The sequence below is a fragment of the Anopheles darlingi genome, chromosome 2, assembly GCF_943734745.1.
Source record: "Anopheles darlingi chromosome 2, idAnoDarlMG_H_01, whole genome shotgun sequence".
NCBI classification, from domain to species: Eukaryota; Metazoa; Arthropoda; class Insecta; order Diptera; family Culicidae; genus Anopheles; species Anopheles darlingi.
Genome location: NC_064874.1, coordinates 79,966,513 through 79,983,556, shown reverse-complemented (window position 1 = coordinate 79,983,556; position 17,044 = coordinate 79,966,513). Strand labels below are relative to the sequence as shown.

The 17,044-nt window shown below is 51.3% G+C and overlaps 1 protein-coding gene across 1 annotated transcript; it reads left to right on the top strand.

Annotated features, from left to right (window-relative positions):
* The first annotated feature begins 12,397 nt into the window (after positions 1 to 12,397).
* Positions 12,398 to 16,003, top strand: LOC125948362 (serine proteinase stubble). Its single transcript, XM_049674334.1, has 4 exons — positions 12,398 to 12,537; positions 13,786 to 14,697; positions 14,770 to 14,877; positions 15,835 to 16,003. The coding sequence occupies exons 1-4, from the start codon at positions 12,453 to 12,455 to the stop codon at positions 15,990 to 15,992; spliced, it is 1,263 nt and encodes a 420-aa protein (XP_049530291.1). The 5' UTR covers positions 12,398 to 12,452; the 3' UTR covers positions 15,993 to 16,003.
* The last annotated feature ends 1,041 nt before the right edge of the window (positions 16,004 to 17,044 follow it).

Sequence of the window (17,044 nt, the reverse complement as noted above, 5' to 3'; positions counted from 1 at the left end):
ATCATAACATCTTTAACGAGCAGGAAGCAAGCCTACAGCAGCAGCAACAGCAGCTGCTGCGAATTTATCAATCCCAATCAGCCAATCAGCCCGAATCTCCGTAAGCCAATAAATTCCCATATTACGCGCCTTGGACATTCATGCTTGCGTTGTTCGCGACATTCGCAAGATTCCCGCTGATACGATCGACTCACAAAAACAAAAACAAAACGAAAAAGCAAAACTCAAACCCACTCTTTTCCACGACGATTCTCTTTCATAATCTGAAGATTTGCGCGATCATGATCGCAATCTCCATCTCGATGGGTGAGCGGGAAAAGTGACCCCCTCTGTAACCGTTTTGGCAACCGGACTTACGCTACATTCCCTGTTCCCTGTTCGTGGCCTAATTATTTTAAATCATTCCGCAGACGGCCGCCGGCAAAGACAACGACGACGACGACGACGACGGCGACGATGTTGGTTCGCTCGTAAGTGGAGAGGCCCAAAACAGGCGCAAGAGATGTGCGGGTTTTCGCACGTTGTCCGCGAACAAAAGGGCGCGCACGGATATAAAATCCGTTCCTTTTCAAACCCCCACCCCACATAAAATATGCTACATTCCCAAAAAGCTGAAAAAACCATTTTTATGACCGGCGAGATTGCGGTGCGATCTCCGAACGGGAACGGGATGATTTGATTACCACCTTCTCGTCGTGTCAGAGAGCTCCGGGGATCCGTGTTCGACCTTGCGAGGTCTTTCGTCGAGTGCAGAAAAGAGAGCTCGAGGTCCTGGTGTGTGTGTGTGCGCCCGATGGCCTAGAAATGGTTTCGCACCGTAAACGAACGGCGGGAGAGCGCACCGGTATCCGGCTAAGATTCGATCCGGCTGGACGGCTTGAAAAGCAATTTTCTTGTCCAGCTCCATTTTGCGAAACCGCAAAATGCCGCGCAAATGTTAAAGGAAGGTGACGGAGTATGATCCGGATCCATCCGGACATCCATCCAGCCCCATGCCTGCCCGTTCGATGCCCCTTTTTACTGCCTAATTTCTGCCCTCGGCGAGGCCAAAGGATCACCAAAGCAAAACGACGACGACGGAAAGAGGAGAAAGGAACCGGATCTGCTGTGTGCGTTGTGGCTGGTACCCCCTGGATTCGGTGTCGCTGTCTGGCGGCCCGTACGCAGGTGATGTAAGGCCGTTGGTCGGTTGGTTGGGATCCTGCTGCTTCCCCGGACTGCCCCGGGACTGCCCCGGGACTGCCTTTTCTGAGTCTGACGTCACGCCCAAAGGAGAAGGCAAGCGGCATGACGCGGCGGTTTAATGTTTCTTGGCCCCGCGCGCGCGTTTTGTGGAACCGTTTATGCTCGTCGCCGAGGGCCACAGGGAGACAGGGGGCAGGTTCGCGGTCCTGGAGGGACGATTATAAATCAACAAATGGCCTCGCTGGCCTCTTCCTCTTCATTAGGTGGAGCTTTCTTATTGCTCGAAAATTCAATCACCCGGACTACCCCCGGGTAGGGCTGGAGTACTGGTAGGGTGACCGAGAGAAAGAAAGAGAGAGAAAAGGAGAGGGGGAGTGTGGAAGCTGGTCATAAATTATGTATTTAATGCTGCGATACTGCGCTACCGGGAAAGGTTGATGATGGGGCGATAGCGTTTGCTGGTTGTTGGTTGCTGTCGCTGCTGCTGCTGCTGCCATCGCATGGGCTCACGTAGTAGTAGGCTGGATCATAATAATCAGCCCAGTAATGAATGTCAACTGTCCATTTCATCTTGACACTCAGCTCACACAGACGCACCGCATGTACACTGATAGCCAAGGTGGCCAAGGGGCGTTATTTTTAACGAGCAGAAAGGATGCTCTCTTGCCCTCTTTCCCTTTTTGCGTTCGTTTCCCTCTCGTTGGTGTTGGTTGTGGAGGTGCTGCCAATGCTGCTACTACATTATAAAGCCATCACTCATCACCGTCCGGCCACAGCCTGACACAGCAATGCAACAACCGCAGCAGTAGCAGCAGCAGCAGCAGCAGCATTGGGAGCGATTCCTTCCGTTCCTCCCCGGACGCCCGGAGGACGTTTCGCACAAAATGGACACTTAGCGTGGTGGTGGTAGCGGACGGTGGTCGCAACAATGTTGAGCGCGCCAAGCACGTGTCCATCACACCATCATCACGGATCACGCCGATGGCAGCCGCAGCGCAGACAGTGCGGCTTTTGAAGGCTATCTGCGTTCCGATTCACACCTTCGCCCGTTGCTGGCTGCGCTGGGCTGGACTGGGCTGGCCACAGACCGGCCAGCAATTGGCAATTGAAGTTCGCCCGTTGGGCCGTGGCCTAGGCCCGAGAGCCCGCGACGCACCACGCGGCGAAAGTATGAGATTAATATTGAATGTATGCTTTGCGAGGCGCCGGAGACGGTCGGTGGCATCGGGCATCGCTCTAATGCTTAATTATAGTGAGTGTGTCCCACTGGGCTGGAACGTAGGGCCTTCGATGGTCGTCGTAGTGGTGGTGGTGGTGGAATGGGTGGTACGTGAAATCTAAAAGTGGTTTCCCCCGGAGAGGAGATGCAGGTGGAGGCAGCAGGATTCTATCGGGAGCCACCAACCGTCGATGACGTTCGATTGGAGGTGGGAACCAGCTGGGTGGGGGGGGGGGGGGGTGTGAGAGTGGGTTGCGAACATTGCCCACTTTCTACGTTCAATTAAAAAAAAAGTGAGGAAAAAATGGCGGAATTCCAATCTAACTGACCGTTTGCCGTTTGCTGGTTTCGTGAAATAAGGTTCGCTCGTGGTGCTAACGGTGGGCTTCAATCAAAAGAACAAAGCAACACACACACACACACATACACCCGAAGACCGGTTAATGGGAGTGGGTAATGGAAGGTGGGAACTTTCTCGCGCCAAATCAATTGTGCTGGATCATTTTTGATTTTGTTTGCAATGGTGTAGTAGAACTTGGAACTGATTCTTGCGGTTTTTATTCCAGGTTTAACGTGGCATAACTACAACAGCAGAACCAAGCTTGATAGAAGTATTGTGCTTCGTTAGCTACTTTTCATTCCATATTTTATTTTATTGCTTATCTTGAGAAGCGATCAAATTAAAGCTCAATTTTTGAATACTTCTGGATGCTCTCCAGTCCGCTGGGGCACATTTTCAGCTCCAACGGTCGTTGTTTGACATTTTTTAAGCTAAAATTGATTTAAAAAAATCCATTCAAATTGTTTGTTGTACTAAAACGCATTGAAAAGCGTTTCAAAGATTGACTTTATGTAAATCAGTTTGACCAAGAACCAAGCAATAAATAAGAACCAAGAAATAATCGCTAATAATAGTCGGCAATCAGTCGTGTTGTTTTTTTAATTGTTTTGCAATATAATGCTTTAGAAGTAAAGGCTAAGCGACTTAAAGTGCAACTTTTATTCATTTACAGATTAATTAGCAATACAAATAATGTACTTTTAATACTTTTCTGTCCGCTTCCGTACATCCAATAGAAGAATATGCAAATACAGAAAAAGACGAGCAAATCCGTTTATTGGATCAACACATCTTAACACGAACTGGTTAACGGCTGTAACTCGAATAAAGATCCGGAAAATATGAGAAAAACGATCGAAATCGAAGTCATTTGAAGCACCCTTGCCAGTCCGCTCATTAACACAGTTGAATAGAACAAACACTTGCAACACGATTTCCCGATCGACGTCCACGAAAACGTTCAAGACGCTCTCCTTACCTCTCTCGCGCTGATGTGTGGCAGATGTATCCATTTAAGTGAACAGCAAAGTGCCTTCCACAATCACGCCTTCCTCTCCTACCCCCTCTCGATGATGGTCCCATCATTTCCATCCGCACTCGAATGTCTTCGAACGGCCGCCCGGCCGACCGACCGATTTCGTTCCGCATATTTAACCCAATAAACCACTAACCTGCCCGCGGGCCGTGCACACCAACCAGCTTAAGCCGAGCCTGTGGGGAGCTCGTTCCGCTCCACACTTTAATAACCCCAAAAAGTGCCCGTGGGAAGAGAGCGCAAACTGCTTGAAGATCTTGGACGGAATCGGACGGAATCGGAAGTGGGAGTGGAATATGGAAACGATTTTCGGTTCTTTCGTCCACCAACCAAACCCCCGGTCCACGGTCTGGCTGGTCTGGTTGGCTTTTCACGCGCGCCAAATTGATGCCCTTTCGGGTTGCGGGTCGGGATGCAAATTGGAAGCCAGCCACGGAACCACCCCTCCGTTATTGCGTTTATGCCGTTCGCTCGATCGTTCGATCGTCATTCCGGTACCAAGACGATGTCGCTTCTCTCTCTCTCCTAGCGGTAGCGCCATACCCATATGCAACTCCCTAGACGAGCATGATGTCAAAACAATCGGCACATAACATAAGAATGCCCTCCGCCGCACCCCTTGCTCTGCACCCTCCCCTGTCATTGGTGACCGTTTTTTGCGAATTAACGCCAGCGTCGTTTGGTGTCGTGTACAGTTATGACCATTTCCTGCTAGTTTCCTCTTCTTCCTCTTCCTCTTCTTCCTCTTTCGCGCATTTTGCTATCCGGTTTTGTTTCGCGCCATATCCCTCCGCCTCCTGCGGGGCAGTGGACTGCGACATCATTCTGTGGCAGCGTTTTCGTAGCTCAAACACGTCCACCGTACGCACCGCGTATAGCGTCGTGTCATCACACCGAGGAGTTCTGCTTGGCGCACAACGTACGCCCTTCCTGCTGGAGACTTTCGTCTTCCCTGCGTCCGTTTTGTCTATCGCTCTTCATCGTGTTCTCCTCTTCTACCTCCACCTTACTCTCTCGCTCTCTCTCTCTCTTCTTGAGCTCCTATTACTGATCCTTCTTATTGTTTTTCTTCGACATTTTACTATTTTCTTTCCATCTCTTTTCTTCCACCCCTTTCGCTGTTCCTCTTCTCAATTTTTAACAACCTTTCAGCTGATCGACGGCATGCTGGAACACCCCACTTTACTATTCACCTGGCATAGACCTGGCAGGCAAGCAGGCATGTACAACGAGCATTAGCCGTGGTGTGCAAACTGTTTACCTTTCCTTTGTTGTAGTAGAGATGGAAAATCTGTTTTTTTTTTTCATTTTATTTTGTTTACAAATGATATCACTTCGTATGCAAATGGTATTTGCTTGTTTGAAAGATATACTATTTTTTCTATACTTGGGAAATCCTTATCATTTTCTTACCTTCTTCTTGGTCAACTTAATCACCTTTGCCAACTTACTCTTGTTCATCTTTATTGAACTTACTTTTGAGAATTTATGTGGCGTATCGTGTTCGTTCGGTTTCCAATTTTCATCTGTCATTTTCCGCTTTTAAATCGTTCAATTCTCTTCGATCTTATTGTCTCGTTTCCAACTGTATTATTATCAACTCTTCTTGGCTATCTTGTTCGTTTCCTTTCGATGTTTATTTGTTTTATATTCCACCCATGCGGGGTATGGTTTTTTTTATATCCTCTCTTTCTTTCTCTATCCTTTAACAACTGGCTCTCATTCATATTGATTTTAAAATCGTTATCAACGAATACCTTTCGACCACTGCTACCTTCTTACGCACGCTTTCGTCTGGTGCACCTAACACACCAGCCCGACCCGACCGCTGGGTGGATTGATCGCGATTTGCTTGTTTCGTTTTCAGCTTCATGGCGCTCGAGCGTGCGCGCGCGCGAGCGGCTCGGTAACGTGGCGCGGCGCGGTAATCTCGTGCTGCTGGTGGTGGCGGCAGAGGCAACGGCGGCGGCGGCGGCGGCGGCATCGAAGCGAGTTTCTTGCGCCTTTGGGGAAGCATTCCAGGTCGGCGCATTTGGAACACCTCTTCAGTCAGTCTACCGCAAGCCCGCGAACCGTTCGGACCTTCGGTTGTTCTCGCCTCGGTGCCGGAGCCGGAGCCGGAGTCTCGTCGAAGCGTACCGCCGTGCGGTGGTCAATCCAACCGGTTTCGAGCAGTGGCCGAGTAGAAAGAAGGTTGCACCGGGTTGGCGGCACCGACACGGGTTGACGGGAAACGGACTAGAAAAGTGCACGCGTACGGTCGCTGCAGAAGAATCGAATCGTGAGCCGCGGTCGCCGAGCAACCTGTGCCGAGCCCTGTGTGCCGAGAAGTAGTGCGTGTGTGTGTGTGTGCGTGTGGGAAGCAGCGGAGCGGAAGTATGCAGTGTGGGCCGACCGGGCACCGTACCGGACGATGCTGACCTGGTGTTTGGCCCACCCCTGGTGTAGAGGTGTGAAGTCATTCGCATTCGCTTTTCATTCTTAATCCTCTCGATCCATGACGACGACTCGCGACCGCGACCAAGACCACGATCGCGACCGCGACCACGATCGCGACGACGACAACCGACAAGCCAACAAACCGACGAGAATCGATCCCATTTCCTGCTGTATGCTTTCTCCTCCAACCTGAATCCTACTCGTCATGCCCGGCAACGCCGTCGCGGTGTCCGTGAGTGCAAGTGTGGTGGATCGGCGGCAGCAGCAGCAACAACAACAACAACAACACCGAAACGAGGCTTCGATCGCCGATCGGGTGGATCGTTTCCCGTGCCGGGCCGACCCACTACCCGACGGGGCCGACCGTGAACCAGTTGCTTATTCTAATTAAAAGTGGATTATAGTGCCTGGAACGGAGCGTTCGCGAGCACGCCAGCGCACGCTCGTGGTCACGCTCCACGCGGCAGCCCCCTTCTTCCCCCCCGGCGATCAAGCTGATCAGCGATGCGAAAGCCAGGGAGCCAGAAAAACGGGACAAACACCTTCGAGCTTATCAGTCATCGCACCGGCGACTGTGGCAGGGCAGGGAGCGGTTACTGGAAACTGGCGCGAGGCACACCGGGACCTCGCCCTAACCTCAAATACAGGAAAGCCCGCGGAAGCGACGCCAGCGACAGTCCGAGAAGGCCCCGAGCCCCGGTTAAACGGAAACAAAACATGCGAATACAACGAGATTCACGGACCATCGCGGACCGGTTCCATTGGTGTTCCGTCTGGTGGTTCTCATAAATCTCATGTTGTTGTTGTTGTTGTTGTTGTTGTGCCTTCAGTGGGGCAGACGCCATTTCTGTGGTTGGGTGAATTTCATGTCGTCGGTCGGCGGAATCAGAATCACGCCATTGTGTATCTCGTGCACAACGCTACGAGCACGGGATTGCTAAAGCAGCATCAGATGCACGATGCAATTGCAAATGTAATTCAAACACAAGAACCGCAAACCCTCCGCAACCAGCCGCCTCAGCTTCACCGAAAAGCACCAGGCCGATAGACCGATGCCCGGATTGGATGCTTTCAACAATTGTTTTTCCACCCGGACTGACAGTTGGTGGTGCGCGATGCAATAAATTCGTTTTTCTTCCAGCGCGTTTTTCCCGCGTTGCTTTTCGGGCACGGAATTGCACGGAATTGGCAATGGAGGTTTCCATGGGAACTTCATGTATATGCGCCGCTGGGCTCTAACGTAACGTAAAAACCGAGTAATTTCTCCATCGTCCACCATGTCACCCGGGTGCCCCTTTTGGTACCTTCCGACCTCCCCGAGGGGTGGGTGCCTCCTGCTACAGAAGAATGGGTGGGAAAACACACGCGAACAACCGGAGAGCGAGCCCTGTCCGAATTGGTCCATCCAGGGATGGGAAAAGCCGATGCAAACACCGAAGCATGCGAAACATGCGGATCCATCTCAGCGGCATAAAACCGCAACCGACAGTGCAGCCCGGGACCGGGGCCGGGACCGGGGCCGGGGTGGTAGTGCCCTGGACAATGCCGGTGCCGAGACGCCGAGCCGTGAGTTTTCCTCCAATTTATCGCTTTCGTGCATAATTTGGCGTCCATCTGCTGGTGGCAGAGGCGAGCGAAAATGCAAAACAAATTCAAACCGCAGACGGGAGCGGACCAAGGGGAAGGGGAACGCACCAACGCCCGGATTGGTGTGTGTCTGGCGCACGGACCGACACACGGTGGCTTGCGGTGCGTCCGCGTCGCCAAGCGTTTCGTTTCGAAAGTGCCTTTGGTGTGGTCGCAGTAGGCGCGCCGTCGCCGTCCGGCGTGGCGACCGCGACGCGACGCGAGCTCCGACAGAGGCGGAGGAGAAGAAGAATGCCGGGCGAAACTGGACAAGTGCATTGACACCGGCGGTCGGCATGGTCCTGAAAAAGAGAGAGAGAGAGAGAGAGAGAGAGAGAGCGAAGAAGAGAGGGTGTTGGCCATGTTTGGAGCGATGCATTATATTTGGTTGTACGGTTATCAATTTGGATTTTTGGATTTTCCCCTTTTGCTTTTCACCGGCCAGCCAGTGACCGGGCAGCCGGCCAGCCAGCGCCCGGGGTTCATTGTTCAGAGCCCGAGGCCGGACGTGCCCTCGCGACGCGCGGTCGCGTCTTTGGCACGTGAGTCCTCGGCGTCGGCGCGCGCGAAAGTGTTGGCGACGGGGGGGTGGCCGCGGTGTGTTTTGCATTTCCAGCCGGCCAGCCAGCCACCGACTGCCGCGGCCACCGCCACCGACCAATAAATAGAGCGGATTCGTTGATGATGGATGCGATGCGAACGCGCGGACAATGGCGTCGTCGCCGGCGTCGTCGTCGTCGTCGTCGTCGTCGAAAACGCACCGCATGCACCACTGGCGATTAGATAGGCCCGACCGATAGGCTCCATTGTGTCCGTGTGTGTGTGTGAGGTGTTGGACCGTATCCTCGCTAAGCGGCCCCGGGGAGCATTAATTCATTTTTATGATTTCGTTTCGCTACGCGAAGAGTGAGTGAGGCTGTTGAACCCCGCCATCGGACGTTGGACATACGAGAGTCGTTCACCGGCAAACGATGCTGCTGGACATGCCAGGCTAGGAGCCGCCCGTGTGTCGTGTGGCCAGCAAACAAAAAGGAGGCCATCAAGATAAGCGTTCCTTCCGAAACGCTTCGGTCGGTTCCCGTTATGACCGGGGCGAGTTCTTAAACAAAATTCAGTTCCGTCTGCCGGTCCCGTACATTAATTGATACTCCGCCCGCCTGCCTGCCTGCGTGTGGGGATTTCAATCAACGATTTATGGCCATCGGTTCTGGCGAACGCACCACCGATCGCAGATCGCGGGATCCGGTGTGAATTTGGCAGTTCCTTGCTAATGAGTGCCCTCGGCGTGCGTTCTGCTGGTTCTTTTGGGAGTGTCCGCCCTGTTCCAAGGGAGGGGGGGTTTCCAATCGTCACGATCAGCCGCCGCTTACTAGTGATTATGTTGATTGATGCGTCGTCGTCGTCGTCATCGTCGCCGGCCATAAGAATGCCGTTCTTTTTTATGATCTCAGTGAGCGATGGCGAGGAGTTGACCTGGCAACAGCAGCACCAACCAATGCTTATTATGCGCTTTTGATGTTGTTCGATTAGCGCATACCATTCAACCGGATCGACGCATCGAACGCTCCCCAAAACGGGACATCTGGTCATCATCAGGAGTTGAACTGTTCTTTCGTGCGATCACGACGCCGAAGGTAAATGAGAACCGATTGACAGATGGAAACATGCTCCGTGCTCGAAACCGTGAGTTGTGCCGTCATGAGACATCGAAATCGTGCTGCTGCTGCTGCTGCCGCTGCTGACCGGACCGGACGGATTAGGTCAATCGTGGTTGTAATTTCTCCATTTTAATTTCCCCGTAATTTAATTCCTTCGTGCTCACTGCCGAGGCCGCCCAAGCGAATGGCCACCGTTGGCTCGACACTCAACGCTCGATAATCTGTTTGTTTAATAAGGCGTTGCCTGCTCCGCAGGTGCTGCCAATGCCGATGCCAATACCGATGCCGATGGCCATTGCTCTGAGGCCCTCCACCTTTCCCGCGGGCAGGCGGTGTAGGAGAAAGGCTTCATCACCATCTCGATGACGCAGCAGCACCGGGCACTGCGCGTCGTTGCGGACCTGCATTTTGCGGTCGAAACGCTGCGGTTTTGGCGTAGATAATCGGCCACGGCCGTACGCGCGCTCGCGTCCGGACAAGTGGAAAGTGGCACCACTGCGTGGTGCTGCGTGTGATCCGGGTTTGTCGATATGGGCCCGATACGGCGGCCATCTGCCAGCGTGTCCATTGCACCGGATGGCATTCGGTGTCGCGAGCTGGAACGAGGGATTTCGGAGTCGCACGCAAAGCGATTGAGGTGCCATAAATCGACGATTACGATTACCAGTTAATCCGTTGCCATGGTGTTTTAGAAATTGACAGAAAATTTTCGTTACGATAGCGAAAATGTTGTATTCATGCAAAAAAAGAGACACTAATCATTTCTTGGTTTTTGTATGCTTATAATTTTTCGCTAACGCAACGAAAATGATCTCTTAGTATAGAAACACCGCCTCACGATGTTTTTGAGGCCGTGCCCAATAGTGTGCCAGGGATTACTTTCTAGACCGGTCACTGGACAGATCACTGGACAGCCTCACTGCGTCCTCGAGTGAAAGACTCAATCCGAACATCCTGATCCGGTTAAAGCTAATTTACAAGCAGCGGTTAGCACAAATAATGAAAATCGTTTCCCATATTTCTCACGTTTTCCGGCCAATCTCCCGGTCTTCGTTTTGTCCGCGCAGCAGCAGCAACAGAAGGATGGAAATTGCTCTCCTCGATGCACGTCAATCACTGCTACAAACGGGGCAGTAGCAGCAGCAGCAGCAGCAGCATGTATACTTGAGCAATTCAATTAATTGAATCAAGATAATGATAATGAGTACCTGGAGGCTCATCTACCGGGCGGGCGGGCGGGCGGGCGGGCTGGCGTGCTGGCTCACTACCGCGCACGGTGGTGCACCAGAAACGTAATGAGCGTTTTATTATTCATTTTGGAATGCATGGATGAGCCGCAGGCAGATCGGGAGATCGGCCATTGCTCTGGCTTTCCTCATCTTGTCGTCACGATACGTAAACTCTTCTGGGAGGGCTGGGTAGGGGGGAGGAGCTCCTTTGGATCACATTACGAGCTTCGTTCTGAGCCAATGTTTAATGTTGTAGATGATGCTGCCCCTAGAAAAGGGAGAGACGAACACGGAACACGGAAAGCACCCGGGGAACCCGCCGGGATGTCGTCGCAATGACGCACTAATTACGCACACACACAAACACACACACACGGGGACGAGGTCGCTTACGTCTCATTAAACGTGAGCGTGTCTCTACTTTCCCGCTTCAATCTCTGCCCTCACTGTTTATACTCTCCACAAAAGAGGGGAGGGAAAAAACAAAAACCGAACCCCCCGGGAGGGGGGACCGAGGGGAACTCCAGTGCTGGCTCCAGAGGCCAACAAAGACAGTCCTCGGTGGGGGAGACCTGCGCCGCGCCGTGAGCAGGATCGCGAGGCGGAGTAGAGCAGAAAGAAAGAAGCAAAACCTAAGCATAATGTGAAAGAGATAATGGAGCTGGAGCATGTTTTCGCTGGCAAACAACAACCACAACCCCATCACCAGCAGCAGCAGCAGCAGCGGTGGAAGAGAAAGAAGAAGCATAATTTTCGATCAGGCCGACCGTCGACCTTCACCAAGGCCAGACTCCGGGCCAAATTAGACGAGAGACGAGAAAACTGAACAAACATGGAGGACCATGGAGCTGATGATGTTGATGAAGGAGGTGGCTGGACTTGATGATGATGATGATGGTTTGGCATCAGCTGATACTAGCACCGGGAGTCGTCGGAATCTCTCGGTGTCTTTCACCGTCTGCACTGTCCGTCCGTCGTTTTGTTCGGAATGCCGGACGGACCATCGGGAGCGAGATTTTGAGTAACGGAGTTTCCTGACGGACGGAATGAACTGGATTTATGCGTCGGCATTCTGGGCACCATTTTCATGGTCTGTGTGTTCCTCGTCGCCAATATAACGTATTAGTTTATTCTCAACAATACAGTTAAACTAATCTTTTCAGCTAGTTGCTCTGCTTTATATATTTCCCAGCATAGCAACCAAAGTGAACTAAGATTCAACAATGATATACAACAGTCTTGAAGGTTTACGTTGTTGTTGTTGTTGTTGTTGTTGTTGTTTTTTTGGAGAAGGAACACCTCGGGCTCAGTGGCTGTACGTTTAACACCCATTAGCCATTACGCAACGTAAATCTGTCGTCGCGATCTGTCGAGACGAACGCCAGGCCTGGCAGCGACGGATGGTTCTCATTAAAAGCGATTAGAGATGGCGCCCTTTTGTGTCTGCATCCCATTCCCACCCAACACCAAGAGCCTAAGCCAAAGATCAAATGATCAGCACGAACCGAAAAAACATTCCCACGACATTATACGAACCAAATGATGTTGATGTTAACTAACCCTCCCAGCATCCCTCCTTTTGTTTGATTTTTGACGAATTTTTTATTCATTTTTTTTTCTTGTCTCCCAGAAGAATGAAAATACAACGCAATCGGCGACGACGCACGACGACGACGAAGACGACGACGACCACGGAGACGGTTAACAGAAGACGGCGAAGATGCTCCCACCATGGCATTGCCCAACGACGGCCGGTGCCGCCTGGATCGGATTGCTGATTTGGTTCGCCACGCTCGTCAACGCAAGTAAGTCCTCGGCCGGGGGCACAATTAGTTGTCGCAAACCACCAACACCTCACCACTCGATCATAAATACCCAAAGCGTAAGCCTCGTGGTGATCGTTGAGCAACACCCATCGGTCGGTGATTTGTTGACGACGACGACGACGACGACGACGATGGTCAGCATCTCACGATCATCTCTTGTTGCGGACCATTGCGCGCTACGTCATCCTGGGGCCCGACGGGTGAAAAGCAATTTTCGGCTTCGGCCACAGATCATTGATCATTGAAGGAGTGTCGCCAATCACGAATCGGCGGTGGCCGAGGTGTTTGTCTTGTGGGGTTTTGCAGCGCCATCTTGCACTATCATCGCTTCAAATTGCTATCACCCTTTGAACAACACTACCATTCATTCGCCGCTTTAGACAACAGCAACAACAACAACAACAGTGGTGTTCCGTTTGGGGACCACATGACGATGCATTCGGTGCCTTCCTGGCGCCTCTCATTGGCCCCTTCGGGAACACTCCACTCTGGAGAGTCGGTTGAATGTGGGTTAATGAGACTTCATGGAGAAGCATCGTGAGTGCGCACGATCACCGGCAATCGGTTAGTGTTTTCAGAGAGAGGGAGAGAGTAGTGGGGAGGGGGTTCTACCAAGAGTCACGTTCACGTGACTCGGCCCCGTATGTGCAGCCCTTCGTCGAGTGGGCAAGTGCGGTGCGGTGCTTGTCGTAGTTTCGAAATCCCCAATAATGGGACGACCATTTATCATTGTGTTGAGGAAGCGAAACACTTGCGCGTTTTCCGTCCCATGTTAGGGTCACTATATGCCTAGGCCAACCGAGGGCCCACGACAGCTGGACAAAAATGGAAAAGTGCATGAAGCATAATTGCACCCGCTGCATGCTTGCGTTCCCGTGAGCATGTTTTGCAATGCTTTTGAGTGACATTCACCAACAGAAATGGTTACGAGAAGGGAGGGGGCGAAAAATAATGTCTTCCTAAAGTTCATCAACTGGAATCAGCTGTTGCCGATCGATCCATCAGTTCGTGGGGAATGTGGGAAAACGTTTGGAGTTCATCGGACGTACCACGGAAAGCGTATGCTAATACACTGGGCCTGCCTGTGGATCATAAATCATGCTCACTATCATAACCAACGGCTGGTCTGGTCTGGTCTGGTCTGGCCTGGCCTGGCTGCTGGTCATTAATCAAACCTAATCTTCCCGTTATCTCCTACTACTACTACTACGACTGCTATGCTTCCAGATATCATACACAACGTGCTGGGGCTTCCGGATACCTGCGTCTACCAGAATCAGGTGCGGGCCTGTCGGCTTTCGTTCACCTGCTGGCTCGAGGGTGGCCGGCATGTGTCGGGATGCGGTGAAAACCGGTGGCTGATGTCGTGCTGCGTGCCGGAAAGTGAACTGGTGACGCCGGGTGCCACCGGCGGAGGCGCCATGATCGCACCGAAGGTAGCATATGCCGCTCCAATGCTTCCGATGGTCGCCCTGATGCCCCCGATAGTGCCCGCTAGTCGGCCAAATATCATCGGACCACCACCTCCACCACTGCCACCGCTGCCAATGGGGCATCCTGGAGTGCAGTACTCGAAGCAGAAGAGCTTCTTCCATCGCCGATCGGATCAGTTGATGCAGAGCGAGTGTGGAATTCCACAAACGTCCCAGAATACGCTTCAGAAGCGCATCATCGGTGGGCGGACGGCAAACTTTGCCGAGTATCCGTGGCAGGCACACATACGCATCGCGGAGTATCAGTGTGGTGGGGTGCTGGTGTCGAGACGGTATGTTGCGACGGCTGCCCACTGTATCCAGCAGGCGCGCCTTAAGGATATTGTGATCTATCTCGGGGAGCTGGATACGCAGAATTCGGGCAAAATCATGGAACCGTTACCGGCGGAGAAGCACCGGGTGGAGCTGAAGATTGTGCACCCGAAGTTTATCTTCCGGATGACGCAACCGGATCGGTATGATCTGGCGCTGCTGAAGCTGACGCGACCGGCCGGGTACAAGTCGCACATACTGCCCATCTGCTTGCCGATGCGCCCGATGGAGCTGGTGGGCAGGAAGGGTATCATCGCGGGGTGGGGTAAGACGAACGCCAACATGGGACAAACGGGAACGAACATACTGAGGACGGCGGCGGTTCCTATCATAAGTATGGTCGCAATGAAACTGATGAACAGATCGTGTGAGTGACGTCATTGTTCACCTTTTTTATGGATTTTAGGTACAAAAGAGTGTTTGCGGTGGCACAAGAGCAAGAAGATCAACGTCGAGCTGTACAACGAGATGTTCTGCGCGGGACACTCGGACGGGCATCAGGATGCGTGCTTGGGTAAGGCGCGGGAATTTTATCGTTAAAACGTTTTTTATGATAATGTGTGATCTTTGAGAAAAAGAGGAACATTTAACTAAATTTGTTCGAAATAGTTTAGAGTCAAAAAAACAATTAGTAAACCATCCCTACACCGAGATAATCCTTTTCTAGAAGAAACAAGCAAAGGAGAATCGAGGAGTGGGAGCTGTACTTTTAAGGTTCTGATGAACTTCGATTTGAACGACGATCAAAGTAGTGTGTTTTTCATGCTTTCCATCGCGAGTTCATGATCGTTGACCGATCGTCTATCATGCGATCGTGATCATGTTGCAAGCAAGTGAGTTGCATGCAAGTGAGTTGCATGCAAGTTCAAACATGTTTGCTTACAAGCTTTAAATCTTGCAGCTGCGGATGAAATTTTTTTATCGCGGTCGAAGAGTGTACTCTTCGCGATTTTCCTTCAACACAGTTTGTACGGTTGAAAAGTGTTAAATGTATTTAGCCTAAATGTTTGATTAATGAATGAAAATTAACCAGCAACGCTATCAAACACCTAACGCAGTTTTTAAATTTCAGTGATTTTCTTGCTGCTTGTTTGTTGTTTTTCGATCATTTAGGTACAAATGTGTTTTCAAATGGAGTTATCTATTCGTTTACTATCATTTAAAAGTCGCACTTATGCTTTTATGTACTGTTGCTTCGTGAACTGGTAAATAACTTATTCAAAATCATTAGTCTCAGCTTTTAATAAAAGTTGCAGTTGATCAGGATCGAGCCAGTTTATGCTTTCAATCCAGAATTACATAACTATTTCTGTTCGAGCATGAGTAGAAACTACATCATTCTTCTACATAACTTAAACGTTTTCTTCCTCCTGTGCAATGTTGTATCTATCCATTTAAACCCCATTTGTAATTTATACCGAAAAGCACCACAAAACAATATTAATAAATGTGTGTGTGTTCTATTCCGCAGGTGATTCGGGCGGCCCGTTGATCATCAACGATCGAGGACGGTACACACTGATCGGGATTACCAGTGCGGGCTTCGGTTGCGGTGTCGACCATCAGCCGGGCATCTACCACAACATTCAAAAAACGATCAAGTGGATACAGAGTGTCGTCCTGTCGTGACCTGGTTCCGGCCGCTGGGCTCGTGACCCTCCACCCAACCCAACGTGACGGTGCTTTGCCTTGGTGTGTTTTGCTGTAGTTGGTGCTGCGCTGTGCTGGACACCAGCAAACACTACAAAGGACTACAACAGTATTGACTATTTATTGAGTTAGCATTTTAATCGCCGGTACTCGAACGCAGCACACACGCGAATGTGATTCTTTACGTTTTAACGAAGCAGACGACGATCTGCTTCTTCCCCCAACCGTGTATCTCTATATATCTCTCTCTGTCTTTCAATTTCGTTTGGGAGATCGTCCCCATTACAGTTGATTTGCGAGAAGATTTGTAGCTTAATGACTGACAGGACAGGCGCTCTCTTCGCATTCCGCGGAACCGAATGATCATCTACTGCAATAAAGTTTTATGAAACATAAACTATTTATATCATACCAGAAAAAGACGCGTGTGTTTAGTATGAGTATAAAGTGGACCAGAAAGAACTGTTATACTGTTATACTGGAAAGAAATCACCGTTCCATACGAACTCTCGTTCGTTAGTGGCCGTACTTTAACCACTCTCGCTACTTCCGCCAATCATTCGTCGCTTGACATTTGAATGTGTTGTTTTCCCCCGTTTTTCGACACCCCCTACCTCCGCCGTTGAGTGGCGAAATGGAGCAAGCGCCAGAGTGCCAACGCCATAAACGGCTCATTACTTCCCGCTTCGGTCGGTCCGGCTCCGGAATAGCCATGGACACCATCTGATATCTCGTCGACGTCGTCACGGTCAATCGACCGCGTGCGGTGCTACGGTACGCGATGGCGTGGCGTGTACCAGGAACCCTCCCCGGGAAGTGTTTAACAACATTTTTCGCGAAAGTGCCGATAGTTGGTAGCCGCAAAGTGGCAAGTGGGAACCATATCCGTGGTCAGGACGGAAGGTTGATGTTTATTGCCGTTTTTTGAGGAGGGGGGGAGGGAGGTTGCTGGTGGTGGAGAGGCTTTCGAAAATCGTGCCCCCGGGGGAGGGGAACCAGGCCCCTTCGATCGGTGGTAAGAAGAAAGGTAG

Bases quoted from the DNA above. Each gene is read 5' to 3' on its own strand.
- LOC125948362 (XM_049674334.1), top strand. From the start codon at position 12,453: ATGCTCCCACCATGGCATTGCCCAACGACGGCCGGTGCCGCCTGGATC. The intron at 14,698-14,769 runs GTATGGTCGCAA...TATGGATTTTAG, and splicing joins GGCGGCGGTTCCTATCATAA to GTACAAAAGAGTGTTTGCGG. The intron at 14,878-15,834 runs GTAAGGCGCGGG...TCTATTCCGCAG, and splicing joins GCATCAGGATGCGTGCTTGG to GTGATTCGGGCGGCCCGTTG.